General features: G+C 27.4%; 3 protein-coding genes and 1 pseudogene across 3 annotated transcripts; 3 read left to right on the top strand and 1 right to left on the bottom strand.

The window, feature by feature from the left end:
• Positions 1-3,307: 3,307 nt before the first annotated feature.
• LOC149063180 (baculoviral IAP repeat-containing protein 7-B-like) lies at positions 3,308-4,782 on the top strand. The gene is made up of 2 exons (XM_089216902.1): positions 3,308-3,696; positions 4,485-4,782. Exons 1-2 carry the CDS (start codon positions 3,392-3,394, stop codon positions 4,780-4,782), a joined length of 603 nt encoding a protein of 200 aa, XP_089073028.1. The 5' UTR covers positions 3,308-3,391.
• A 55-nt stretch (positions 4,783-4,837) lies between these two features.
• LOC149063181 (uncharacterized) lies at positions 4,838-6,069 on the bottom strand. Its single transcript, XM_089217453.1, has 4 exons — positions 5,728-6,069; positions 5,412-5,546; positions 5,135-5,331; positions 4,838-5,019 (listed from the first exon to the last, which is right to left on the bottom strand). Exons 1-4 carry the CDS (start codon positions 5,764-5,766, stop codon positions 4,863-4,865), a joined length of 528 nt encoding a protein of 175 aa, XP_089073579.1. The 5' UTR covers positions 5,767-6,069; the 3' UTR covers positions 4,838-4,862.
• A 470-nt stretch (positions 6,070-6,539) lies between these two features.
• LOC149063182 (uncharacterized) lies at positions 6,540-12,778 on the top strand (annotated as a pseudogene).
• LOC149063183 (uncharacterized) lies at positions 6,987-8,249 on the top strand. Its single transcript, XM_089215556.1, has 2 exons — positions 6,987-7,600; positions 7,690-8,249. Exons 1-2 carry the CDS (start codon positions 7,567-7,569, stop codon positions 8,247-8,249), a joined length of 594 nt encoding a protein of 197 aa, XP_089071682.1. The 5' UTR covers positions 6,987-7,566.
• Positions 12,779-13,884: the final 1,106 nt, after the last annotated feature.

Raw genomic sequence — 13,884 nt, forward strand, 5'->3', positions numbered from 1 at the left:
TTGATGCTTTTAACCTTATAATATGGTCCCTCGTATAATAAAAAGAATTTTGATATTTTTTTATCTATTTGATTACTAAGTTTGTGGGTTTTGACAAGGACGAGATCATTTACTTTAAAGTGAGTGGGGTTTAATTTGGACATTTGACTTTTCTTACGGGATTCTGCTTTTGTTAGTTGAACTTCTTGGGCTAGGGTCAGTTGCTTATGGAAATCGACAGGGGGGTCTTGATGTGGAAATTGTATGAATTGAGTTAAGGGATTGTATTTTGAATGTTGTAGAAACAGAGTAGAGGGAGTTTGGTGGGTGGACTCATGACGTACGTTGTTGAGTGTCCATTCAATATATGGTACATACTGGGGCCATGTAGAGTGTTTTTGGTGACAGTATGTCCGGAACATCCTACCTAGCTCTCTCATGACTCTTTCTGCGGGGTTTGATTGTGGATGGTAAATACTAGTGTGGGAAACTTGGATATTATATTTTTGAAGGGAGGTCTGCCAATATTTGCTTATGAATTGCCTACCATGATCGGATACTATATTTTTTGGGACGCCGTAATTGGGGAAATAATCCGTGGTTAACTTTTTAATACATATTTTTGCGTTGGCGCGTCTGAGGGGATATAATTTTACAAAACGGGTGAAGTTATCTACAATGACGAATATATAGGAAAATTGAAAAATACCGGTAGGGAGGGGACCATAAAAATCGACTAATAATTTATCAAGGGGCTTATTTGAGAGAATGGGTTGTAACGGACCGGCTATGCGAGTGGTCTACGGCTTGCACTTCTGACACAACTCACATGCCTGTACGATACAACGGACGGTTTTATTAAATGAGGGGAAATAACAAATATTTTTTAAAGTATGAGCAGTTTTAAGGGGACCAGTGTGGGCATAATAATAATGGAATAATACTACTATTTGTTTGACTAAATGATTAGGGATATAAAGGGACCAGTGGGGATTGTGTTGAGAACGTCGGGTAAAGAGAATATCATTTTTTAAAATATAAAAGCTGTGCCAGGGAGGTTGCTTTTGACCTTTAAGTTGGGAGATAATTAATTTCATTTTGGGTTCTTTTTGTTGTTCGGATGCAATATTATTAAAAAGGGGAACAATGTCAGGGGGAATAGGTGGTGGGAGTGTATAATGTAAGATGGCGGGGGAGTCTTTGGGGGGTTGGTCGTCGCGACCGAGGGGGTGTCTTGACAGGGTATCTATGGGATTGTCTTTCCCAGGACAGTGAATAATTTTGAGGTCAAACTCTTGGAGTGCAAGAGTCCAACGGGTGAGACGGGAGTTTTTTAATTTACAAGAGAAAAGAAATGTTAAGGCTTTGTGGTCAGTATATAAACTGATTGGGTGGCCGAGAATATATATTTTGAATTTCTGACAGGCAAACAGAATACCCAGCAGCTCCAGTTCAGTCACTGTGTAGTTCCTTTCGGCACCACACAGTGACCTACTTGCGAAGGACAGGGTGTTACGTTGGCCCGCAGCGTCGATTTGAAAGAGTTCTGCTCCAAGTCCTATGTATGAGGCATCGGTTTGGATACAGAAGGGAGTATTAAAATCAGGGTGAGTTAATGATATTTGTTGGGAGAAAGCAGTTTTTATTTTTTGGAAATCTATTTTCTTTTGTTCGGTGAATATCCAGGGGGAGTCTTTGCAAATGAGATGGGAAAGAGGGTGTAATAGAGAAGCATGATTTTGGGAAAATTTTGGGTTCAATTGAATAATGATATTGTAGAGGCTAAAATTCTGTGACGTTACAATATTTTATGAATGTATTTTTTTTAAACATATTTTGCTATACATTTTTATTAAATAATTTACATGATTATTATTTAAAGTTGTAAATTTTTGTAAGTTGTAATATTTGGACCATTACTCAACGCTATCAGTGCACCGTGTTGTAACCTACCTATACACGGATAATCAACTATAATATGTGACACGCTTGCACTGTGCTTAAACTGACCAGTACATGGATAATCAATGGTAATAATTTACCTTCTTGTACTGTGTTTTAACTGACCTATACATGGGTAAAGCACTGTTTAATGAAACACCTTAGCATAATATTTAAATCAACCGTAGCATAATAGGTGCACAGTGTTTCCCATATAAAAAATCGGTATTCAAATGACATATAAACACCATGTCCCGACCCGAAATATAACCGTGTTAAACACCATGAAATACATTCTACTGCACTCAATGTGAAATTAGAATGTTACCCGGGTAACGGATAACGCACTTGGTGGCATACTCGATCGACATGTTTCACAAGAAAAATTCGTTCGACAACAGTTTTCAAGGTACTGAACTTGTTCTGGTATTGTTTTAAGGGATAGGAGTAAATCTATACGGCAGTGTAGCCAACATAGAAAAAAAAAATTATTCCCTATGGCCGTGAGAGCCTCAGTACACTTATTTTCCTGGACACGCCTCGTATTTAGGAATCATGAAGTTCCACCGGCACGAATGGTTTTAATTACAATACGTTTCCTTGCATCTAGTGGTATGTTAATTCAGTGGCGGCTCGTGGGTTTTTAATGAAGTAGTGCACATCAAAAAAAAATATATATAACCAATATAATATATACATATATATATATTATAAATTATATTAAATAATTTTTTTCAAACTTTAATTATTTACCAATTACTTTTTCTCATGCTTATACCTATTTTTACAAGTATAATAATAATAAATACATAATAATAATAATACATTTTCAAGTAAAAATACTACTCCAAGGTACATACAATTAGAAGTGTGATAACGGAACAGTTAATATAGATAAAAATCTGGAGTTTGAAAAATATTATAGCGTAACGTATATATTTAGAATATAAGTTTAATTAATGCTGTTAAGTTTCAATAATATATAACTTAAAATTTAAAACGTAAAAACAAAATGCAAGTTTTCTTGTTTTTTTTTTCTGAGTATACATATTTTGATGTAATGTGAGTAGTATATATTTGTATGTTCACAGCCAGCTTTTCCACGGTAAAATTTTTTTTTCAAGGGGAAAATTCCCCCCTGGAGCACACTGATTTACCGCGTAACACAATACGGTGATTACACAAGATTGTCCACCTATTTGCCCTTTACACAAAAATATTTACCGTATCAACTATTTTTTCCGTTTTTTTTTAATTTTTTCAATCAAATATCGCTAATTTTTATAAAAATTACAGGGAGATTGTTTTTATGTTTTTAATCATGTTGGTTACACTGTTCTAGTTTTTAAAAATTTATATATTTAATTTCTACTATTTAGTTGCAAGTTAATAATTTTACATTTAGTTACTGCTGATCCGTCGTGTATTCGAGTTGTGTTTTTTCAAGTTATTATTTAAATTAATTAAAGAAATGAATTTACCAAAACTTACAAGCGATTTTCAATCATTAGTTCATCGTATACGAAATAATTCAGTTCCAACCCATCCAGGATATACTTCAATTTATTCAAGATTAAGATCTTTCGAACATTTTCCTTTAAATTGTTTTCAAAATAAATATGCTCTAGCTGAATGTGGGTTAAAATATACAGGAGTAGAAGATATCGTCGAATGCTTTTGCTGTGGACTTATTCTTCATAATTGGAAACGAGAAGATGACGTTTGGATTGAACATTGCAGATATAATCCAAAGTGTATATATGTATTATTAATGAAGGGAAATCAGTTTGTTCAAAAAGTGTTAAGTAAATATTGTAACAATGAATATATTTGTAATTGTGAAACTAGGTCCTACGACACCGTTTGCTAAATCATGATCTTTCATTATATGTTGTAATAAATAAAAAAAATATTAGAAACAACTTATATGTGTTAGTTTTTAATCTAATATCTCGTGGACGTATAGTTCAGTGGATTAGTGCGTTAAGTTAATTTAATAAGTTAATTTCATGTTTCAGGTAAGTAAGTATAAATAATTCCCTCTACTCCCTTCACTACACACTAATCTACTGAACTGTACGTTCACATTTTTTTACCATTTTTTTTTTCGCAACAGATTTAGTATATAATATGTTTACTGATGAAAAAAAACCTCAGTTCAAAGTATATGTTCCATCAGTTACATTATACTAGATTTTTTCATATTGATAGTCTGAAACATTATTATAAATATTATTCATCATGGTTCTACCTATAATCGTATCAAAATCAACCTTCGACATTCGTCCGTATAGTAAGAAGAGCGTTACAGTCGGTTTATTAATTAATAAACAAATTTCGATTATTGTGTTATTAGAATGTAAATTATCAAAGAAGATAATTACTTTAAACTTAGAACAATGGTTTACACTCATGTCTGAATCTAATTACATTTCAATTACTAATAATTTACACACCAGATGTAGACGAACAAAAATATCTGATAACTTCACATATTCAACTAATGTTAAGCAGAGTTCAATTACTTTACATATCAATGATGATTATATCACTTTATCACATATAGATTTATGTAGACTTAAACAGCTTCAACATTGTGTAGACCTCTACATTGCAGAAAAACAGAAACGTCTACCAAGTTACCAAGCTACATTTAACACAGCTTACGATCTAATAAAAAATGACGTCCGTGGTCTACCTATCAGTTGTCAGAGAAATGAATTCACAAACCAGTATATACAAAACTATGATTTTAGTTATTACACTCATCTGCAAAACGATGACACATCATTCCTATATGAAATATTACAATACCATTTTAATACAATGTCAGACTTAATACTTCAGGATTTAATAGTATAAAATAAATAAATATTTATATAATATATTGTATTGTTTATTCAATAAAAAACCCATTTTTAAAAAAAATAAACATATAATAATTAGCCTATTATTTTACTTTTGATTGTACGACGTCCTGGGTCTTGTAGCATCGTGTCAAATATTGACTGCATGGTCTGATTCAAGCTTACATTCAATGTCTGGTCTTTTGACTTTTCGCTTGTATACAACTTAACACCAGCTTCACTAAACTTCCACCTATAATTATATTTTTTTTTTTTTTTTAAATCATGAAATGAAGTGATAATAAAAATACCTATTGAAAAAGATTAACAATAGTTTAAAAAAAGTAAATTAATTATAAATTATTTACCTATCCTTAACCGGAACATTTTCAATATTTGAACATTTATAATGTGTTATCACCCAGTAATCTGTTGGCTTCTCCTCAAATGTAGTTTTTATCGTAATTAAACCGTCACCTTGTCGAAAAGTTAGCGAATTGAAAACTTCCTCATCATAATCTTCTGATCTTAAACGATCACCAACATTGTCTCTGTATGATGCATTCTATAAATGAAAAATATAATTTATATATATATATATATATATATATATTTTATTTATAATAAAAAAATAATTTAACTAACCATTTTCATCTGCTTCTTATTTGTAGATTTTTTTTCATTCGTCTTCTCAACACCACGTTTTAAAGTGGTTTTTGTTTTAGATGTTGATGCTAACGGTTTAGCTTTAGAGTCAACGGATTCACTGAAATGTTCATTCTATGGATCATAAAAATAATATTTTTTTTTTATTTAAAAAATGTACAAGTGGTTTTATAACCGATATCTAAAAGAAACATATTTTATTTTTTATGTTTCTTAATAATTATAACCATAACGTTGAGTAATGTTACGACTGACCTCCAATTTGTTATTTGGTTTTTAAAAAAACTTTACTTACCTCTGATTCTGAAGAAATAATTGATGTTCTATAAGACATTTTTTGAGCTGCGTTGTAGACTGTGTTGAGGACTGAATTGAAATCTTGAGACTGATGAACGTTAATGGTTTTACACTGGCTTTTTATACACAGATATTAGCCACTACCACAATAATTTTATATGTAAAATGCTAATGTTAATAGCAATGACTTGAAAAACCTTTCTACAAACTTGTTTTACATGAACACAAGTGGCATTATATGAATTATTAAAGAAACAGGATCTAAAATAATCACCCGCCTTGAAAATCAGATTTGATATAACAACGTTAATGACCTCAAAAGACTTTTCAACAAACATTTTTAATAATATGAACAATAATAATAGTATAATATATATATATATATATATATATATATATAATATTAACATTTATTAGAATCAAAAAAATAATTAGTATGAACCGGATTTCAGATATAAAAACGTTAAAGGTTAATAGCAATGACCTGAAAAAACATTTCCAAAAAAAAAAAAAAAAATGATTATATATGAACATGACATTATATGAACTGGTTAAAATATCAAATATAATTTAAAATAAATTAGAATGTATATATTCAAATAGACTTCTCATATAATAATGTAATAAGAATTTGCATGAAAGACTACAAACATGTTCTTACATGGACAAAAGAGAATGGTATTAAGTAATATAATGTACAATCACCTCAGGATTATGAGAGGTACCTAATACTCAACGTTCAAAGAGAGGGTTAAACTTTAGTATAAAACACCGAATTTTTAAACATAAAATCATCAGTTCACCAGCAGCACTAACAGACCAAGAAGCTATCAGAACAGCAACCATCCTCGACTCTCCAGCAAAACAGTTGCCGACCATCAAAAACGTAAAAACATCTTCAACAGCAATAGCAACCGTCAGCCAGACTCAGAAAACAGTCAACAGTCAGACTTAGAATACTTCAACACTAACTATGTAAGTACCTATTTTATTATTTTATTAAAACTTTTAATCTTTACTCCTATTTTTTTTTAAAAAAACTAGAAACTGAATAACAATGATTTAAACACATCATCATTATAATAATATAGTTTTATGATAATATTATCTATGTTTATATGATAAAATGTTAACATCATATTTATAAGATAGTAATCACTAGATAGTAATTACATTTTATTACACATCAGCATGAACTAAGATATACAGGACTGGACACTGTTGTGTGGGCGGGTATGAGGGGTACGGTCAGTAAATGTTACGCCGCTCCTTTAAGTGGATCTGGCGCAATCTATGAGAATAACTTTGCAACCTAATTAAAACACAATTTGCATGCTATAAATACATATTTCAAAAATAAAACATAAATATGGTTATTTTAACACATTATAATATCATTCTATACTGTACATGCTTTAAGCATACTGTTTTAAATTGTGTATATCGTTATAACCTCCGTAAAAAATTTAAAAATGGTTAACAACTGTTCTGTGTTACTGTGTAAAAGTCGAAAGCACATTAAAAAGTACTCGATATTTCAAGCTCCGAAAAATAAAGATACTTCTGAAATATGGTCCAAAATTGTATTAACTAATAAAATGAATCAAGACTCACTCGAAGTAAGAATAAACAAATATACATTAATAATATTTTTACCTAATCATTTCATTTCTTTTAGTTATTTTTTGGAACTGTTCGCCAAGCTTCAGGTCCTAATGATCATCCTTCCACACCAACATTCATACAAATATACAAAATTCTATCTGTTTATTCTATACTTAAACCTCCTACAACCGGAAATTGTGAATTACTTAACACTGATGTACCGAAAATTACTATGATGAATATAAAAACAATATATGAAAATGATGGTTATATATTAATTTATTAATTTCTCATTTTAACATTTTAAATTAAATTAATTGAATAAAAATTTAAAAAATACTTATTTAATTTACAGATGTTTCTGAAAGATCAAAAAAAATTAAGGTATTAAAGGACTTACTTGATACATGTATTGAGAAAGGAAACATTGAAGTTGATTCAGTGTTTGATGATCATAATTATTACAAAGCTTCAGCAGTGGATTGTGTGGTCTATTATGTTTGTGGCTATATAACTAGGCAATTAGCTAAACGTTATAAGTGTGAAGAATGTACAACATATTTCAATAGTTCAACAAAAGCATCTGCAAATCCTGTAGCTGCACTAACAAATATAAAATCCAAAGGCTGGTTATTACATCCTAACCATAATTTATTTGAATTTATTAGATATATAGAAGATTTATTTACCCAGTACTGTAAATATGCTGATGTTTTTGAATTAACTGTCAACCACATGACTGAAAATAATAAACAGTTTTTGTTTCCATGCTCCCTGCATAAAACCGATGTTATGTCTGATATAATAACATATTACATTACAATGTGCATGCGGCAGTATTCAGTATTTCAAAATAGAGAGCAAAACAAATTAAGTTCAAAAAAAAAAAAATTGTCAAAACTAGTCAACACTTAATTGTAATTTTATTACTAAGTAATATTTTTAGTTTAAATGTATAATATATAAATACAGAATGATAAATATTTTAAATAATTTTCGCACCTTTTTTTATTTGGAGTTTATATATTTTATAAACAATTAACAAATGGTTAAAATTTAAAAGTTGAAACATCTATAACACTAGATCATAGTATTCATGGTAAATTAAGGAATAATATTATTCTTTATACAATGCACTAGATGTTAATGATATTCGTCGTTACTCGTTACTTAGTATTACTAAGTAATAACATTAATAAACCAATTCGTCACCAGATAGCGTAAGTTCCACTTAAAGGAGTGATGCGTAACATTGTCTGACCGGCTGATAAGGCTCTGTGTCCAGTCCTGTATATCTTAGTTCATGCACATCAGCAATCTACTATTCATGAACATAACCTTAAAATATATACTGTCTCTATTACCATAGAACAGTTAGCACTATCACCGCTTAATATTATCACCGAACGCGATATTTATTATTTTATAATATTTGATATCAATAATATAAAAAAATGTTATATTATCATAGTATAATATTCAATATTTACATAAAAATATTACAATTTGAGCTAAGTTTTTATAATTGAAATAAGTAGTATAATATTCTTATTCTAATGAGTATTCAATAAGACTGTCTGCTATTAGATATAAAAAATATGTCCATCTATAACGAAATGTATGTATTCATTTGACATTAGATAGGAGAAAAAATAAATTTAGTATATAACATTAAACACAGTTATACTAATATATGATATTATGTGTTCCTATATTTTAATCTTCATGATTATGTTTTTATAAAGTTCATTTAATTTAGATAAAAATTAAATTATTTACAATACAGTTAGTTAATATATTTTATTACATTTTTTTTCTATATTAAATTGTAGGTATTCATTTAAAATTATTCAAGGGAAAAAAATAAATTTAATATACGACAAATACACAGGTATAAGTAATATAATATATTTGTGTACCTATATTTTTTAAACTTCATGAATATCATAGTATAATATTCAATATTTACATAAAAATATCTCAATTTGAGCTAAGTTTTTATAATTGAAATAGGTAGTATAATATTCTAATTCTAATGAGTATTCAATAAGACTGGCTGCTATTAGATATAAAAAATATAGCTATCTATAACGAATTGTATGTATTCATTTGATATTAGACAGGAGAAAAAATAAATTTAGTATACAACAAATACACAGTTATAAGTAATATATAATAATATGTGTACCTGCATTTTAATCTTCATGATTATATCTTTTTATAAAGTTCATTTAATTTAGATAAAAATTAAATTATATACAATACAGTTGCTTAATAATATATTAGATTATTACATTTTTTTCTATATTAAATTGTAGGTATTCATTTAAATTATTCAAGGGAAAAAATAAATTTAGTATATAACAAGTATACAGTTATAAGTAATATAATATATTTGTGTACCTACATTTTTTAACTTCATGATAATATTTTTATAAAGTCCATTTAATTCCTAGATAAAAATTAAATTGTGTACAATACAGTTGGTTAATATATTTTATTACATTTTTTCCATCTATCTTTATTAAATTTTATGTATTCATTTAACATTATTCAAGGGAAAAATAAATAAATTTATTATACAGCAAATACACAGGTATAAGTAATATATGATGTGTGTACCTATATTTTTTAAACTTCATAGTATAATATTCAATATTTACATAAAAATATCTCAATTTGAGTTAACTTTTAATAATTTAAATAGGTAGTATAATATTCTAATTCTAATAAGTATCCAATAAGACTGGCTGCTATTAGATATAAAAAAATATATCTATCTATGACAAATTGTATGTATTCATTTAACATTAGACAGGAGAAAAATAAATTTAGTACACAACAAATACACAGTTATAAGTAATATATAATATGTGTACCTACATTTTTAAACTTCATTTTTTTATTTTTTATAAAGTTAATTTAATTCAGATAAAAATTAAATTATATACAATACAGTTGTTTAACATATTTTATAATTAGATTTTTCCGTCTATGTTTCTACGATTTAACATACTGTGTATTAACATTAATGAATTTGAAATAATATTACAGACAATGGATTCAAAAAACAAAGATGAACTTATGAATAAATATCAATTTAATTTACAAACCATGGAATCATTAAGATTAGGGAATATTGAAGATAATAAAAATAATATATTTGAAACGAAAGAAATTAATAAAAAAATTAAAGAAATAAAACATAACATTTATTTAATCAGGATATGTTCATCATCAAATGAATTTGAAATCAATCAATTAAGAGATAAATTGTTTTCTTTAAAAGAAAAAAAAAGAGAAATATTTAATAAATATGGTAATAAATATATTGATTATGTTAGAAAAATGGAAATCTGTTATGGAGAAAGATATAGTATGGATATGATGATATGTTCTCAAATATTTCACGACATTTACTTTTCTAAGAAATTATGATTTTAATTTTATGTTTATAGCTATGTTTTTTTGCTTGTAAAAATAAAAACAATTATTATTTAATGATGATGTGTGTTACTATTTTAATATTTTATTACTAGCAGATAGTTTGCAAAAATCTATATAATTTACAGAAACATGACATCATACATCGAAAAAGAAATTAATGGAGTATTGAGACAACAGGCTGAAAATGAGAAATATGGTGAAAGAGAAGAGAAAAAATTTGAAAAAATGATTTACGATATTAATATTAAAATCAGAAAAGCAAACCTGAAGTCGACTAGGGAAAATTTGTTAAAAAAAAAAAAGGAAATTAAAGCTGATTATGACGAATCAAATCATATAGGTTATCGATGTCAACAAAGTTGTACATCGCATTTATCATACCTATATGATTTATTAAATAATAATTAAGTTCTTTAATTTCTTTTTTTTAAATCTAGTTGCTTAGGTATGCTAAATATTGTATGATTTATATTAATAAAGTGATTACAATATTATTATTGTTTATTATATTTTTTTTTTCATTTAATTTATTTTCAGCTTAATTATGAAAAGAAAAATGGTGACAAAACGTCAGCGAATGGCATATGCTGATGAAGGAATATTTGAAATTGAAAGATTTAAAAAATGTTCAAAAACTTTTATAGTTAAGAATAATTTAAAATTTTTAGACTACACACTTTTTTTTAACTATACTTTAGACAAAATAATTCCAAAGTTAAAGGAATCATGTCTACAAACATCTATAAAATTTAATTTATATGTAGATAGTGTATATGAACGAATTATCACACAAGAAGTACAGGATATAGCATTTAAAACCTCTAATACACTTGCATGTAATTCCTCTGATTTTAATAAATTACTGAATGGGATGTTCAATAAATTATTAAGTGAAGAAGATGATTTTTTAGCAAAAGCTTCTGGCTGGTCACTTAAAACAATAGATGCATTACAATTGAGAATTAATATAGTAAATCCTCTCAGAGGAGGAACGTATCTAGATCTTCCTGAATATATCAAAGATAAAAGAGCAGTCATAAATGTAAAAAATAATGATGTTAAATGTTTTAAATATTCAATACTATCAAAGTTTGATAATCGTTCAAATAAAACTTTTTTTAATAAGAAATATTTTGAAATGTTAGAAAAAAAAAGTGGCTTAGATTTTAAATGTATAGATTTTCCTACACCAATCAGTCAGATAAAAAAATTTGAACGTATAAATAATGTATCAATTAATATTTATAGTTTAAATGATAAAAAACATATTTTCCCTCTATATATTTGTAATACTGAAAGAAAAAAACATTTTGATCTACTTTTGTTTAATAATAATAACACATCACATTATTGTTATATAAAAAATTTTTCAAGATTTATTAGAAGTCAGAAAACTAAAAACTGTTCCAGATTAATTATCTGTAAAAGATGTTTTACTACTTTTAGTGAAAAGCCATGTAAAAGCAAACTTTGGGGTAAGAAAGGGTTGAGTGAACACCAGCATAATTGTAGAAAGAACCAATTAGGGAGACCAATAATGTTTGAAAAGGGGGATGATGATTTTATTTATTTTAAAAACTATAAAAATACACAGAGAATACCAATTGTTATTTATGCAGATTTTGAATGTATTTTAACTCCTAAAAATAAGTCTAGTGAATTTAATAGATGCGAAAAATCTAAAACTTATGCTACACATTTACATGAAATTATGAGCTATGGGTTTTATGTCAAAGTTAACTATGGTGTTATATCAAAAGAACTAGTAAAACAGTTCAAAATTCCGAGAAAGGTGGTAATTTATAGAGGTGAAAATGCTGCAAAAAAATTTATGGAAAATATGATTGTTATTGGAAATAATATTAATAAAATTTATCAAACAAATAAACCGATGAATAAATTAACTAAAGAAGAAGAAAGTAATTTTAAAAATACTAAGTTTTGTGGAAAATGTTCGAGACATTTTAAAAATAATAATTTAATTAAAGTTCGAGATCACTGTCATTTTACTGGTAAATATAGACAATGTCTTTGTCTTCAATGTAATTTTGAAATAATTAACCCCTCATTCGTACCAATTTTCTTCCATAATTTATCGTACGATAGTCATTTCATAATTCGGGAACTTGGTTGTAATGATAAAGATATTCACGTTATTCCTAATTCGTCAGAAAAATATATATCCTTTAGTAAAGAAATCGCACATAGATTTAGTATTAAATATGTCGATACATTCCGTTTCATGAGCGAATCATTAAGTAAACTTGCATTAAATTTATCAGAAGATAAGTTGAGGTTTAGAGAAACTCTTAAAAATTTTTCCATGAAAGCATTAGATCTAGTCACTCAAAAAGGAATCTTCCCTTATGAATATGTCGATAGTTGGAGTAAATTAGATGATACTTTTTTACCATCAAAGTCTGAATTTTATAACTCTTTGACAGACGAAAAAATAAGCGATAAAGATTATATGCATGCTAAAAATATATGGCGAACATTCGATATAAAGACTTTAGGTGAGTATAGCGATCTTTATTTAAAGACTGACGTTACCATACTGGCTGACGTGTTTGAAAATTTTAGAGACTTATGTTTATCTACTCTCAGATCATACTGATTTAAATGCGTTAAGCCTTAAAAGTGATGTAGTTGCTGCTTTAGGTAAAGTTGTATTAAATAAAATAGTTTGGAAGGTTCCGCATATTACTGTTGATGATGAAGAAAGGTTAAAGTTATTGAAACTTGTAGAAAAAGAAAAAAAGTTTGTTTATTCCTTTTAGATCTTTCGAAACTTTTGAATATCCTGAACTCGGAACTACTAAAAAAGTAGTATGGAACTTGAAAACCGCTTCAAAATTAGAAAAACCACGATTTATTATAATTGGATTACAAAAAGGTCGTAAAAATACAATAAGTCGTAGTATATTCGACCATTGTAGTCTAACGAACGTTAAAGTATTTCTAAACTCGATTGCATATCCGTATGATAATTTGAATTTAGATTTTTCAAAAAATAATTTTACATTATTATATGATATGTATACATCATTTCAAGAATCGTACTATGAAAAAAGTATACGGAACCCTATATTGAGTCCATCTA

Source organism: Diuraphis noxia, unplaced genomic scaffold, assembly GCF_037042655.1.
Source record: "Diuraphis noxia isolate RWA-SAM2 unplaced genomic scaffold, SU_Dnox_SAM2 contig0001, whole genome shotgun sequence".
NCBI lineage: Eukaryota > Metazoa > Arthropoda > Insecta > Hemiptera > Aphididae > Diuraphis > Diuraphis noxia.

Excerpts from the sequence above, each read along its gene's own strand:
- LOC149063181 (XM_089217453.1), bottom strand. The coding sequence starts at position 5,766 with ATGTCTTATAGAACATCAATTATTTCTTCAGAATCAGAG. Across the intron at positions 5,547-5,727 it reads TTATTTCTTCAGAATCAGAG|AATGAACATTTCAGTGAATC; the intron begins GTAAGTAAAGTT and ends TATGATCCATAG. Across the intron at positions 5,020-5,134 it reads AATGTTCCGGTTAAGGATAG|GTGGAAGTTTAGTGAAGCTG; the intron begins GTAAATAATTTA and ends ATATAATTATAG.
- LOC149063183 (XM_089215556.1), top strand. The coding sequence starts at position 7,567 with ATGATGAATATAAAAACAATATATGAAAATGATG. Across the intron at positions 7,601-7,689 it reads AACAATATATGAAAATGATG|ATGTTTCTGAAAGATCAAAA; the intron begins GTTATATATTAA and ends TTTAATTTACAG.
- LOC149063180 (XM_089216902.1), top strand. The coding sequence starts at position 3,392 with ATGAATTTACCAAAACTTACAAGCGATTTTCAATCATTAGTTCATCGT. Across the intron at positions 3,697-4,484 it reads ATATATGTATTATTAATGAA|AGATTTATGTAGACTTAAAC; the intron begins GGGAAATCAGTT and ends TTTATCACATAT.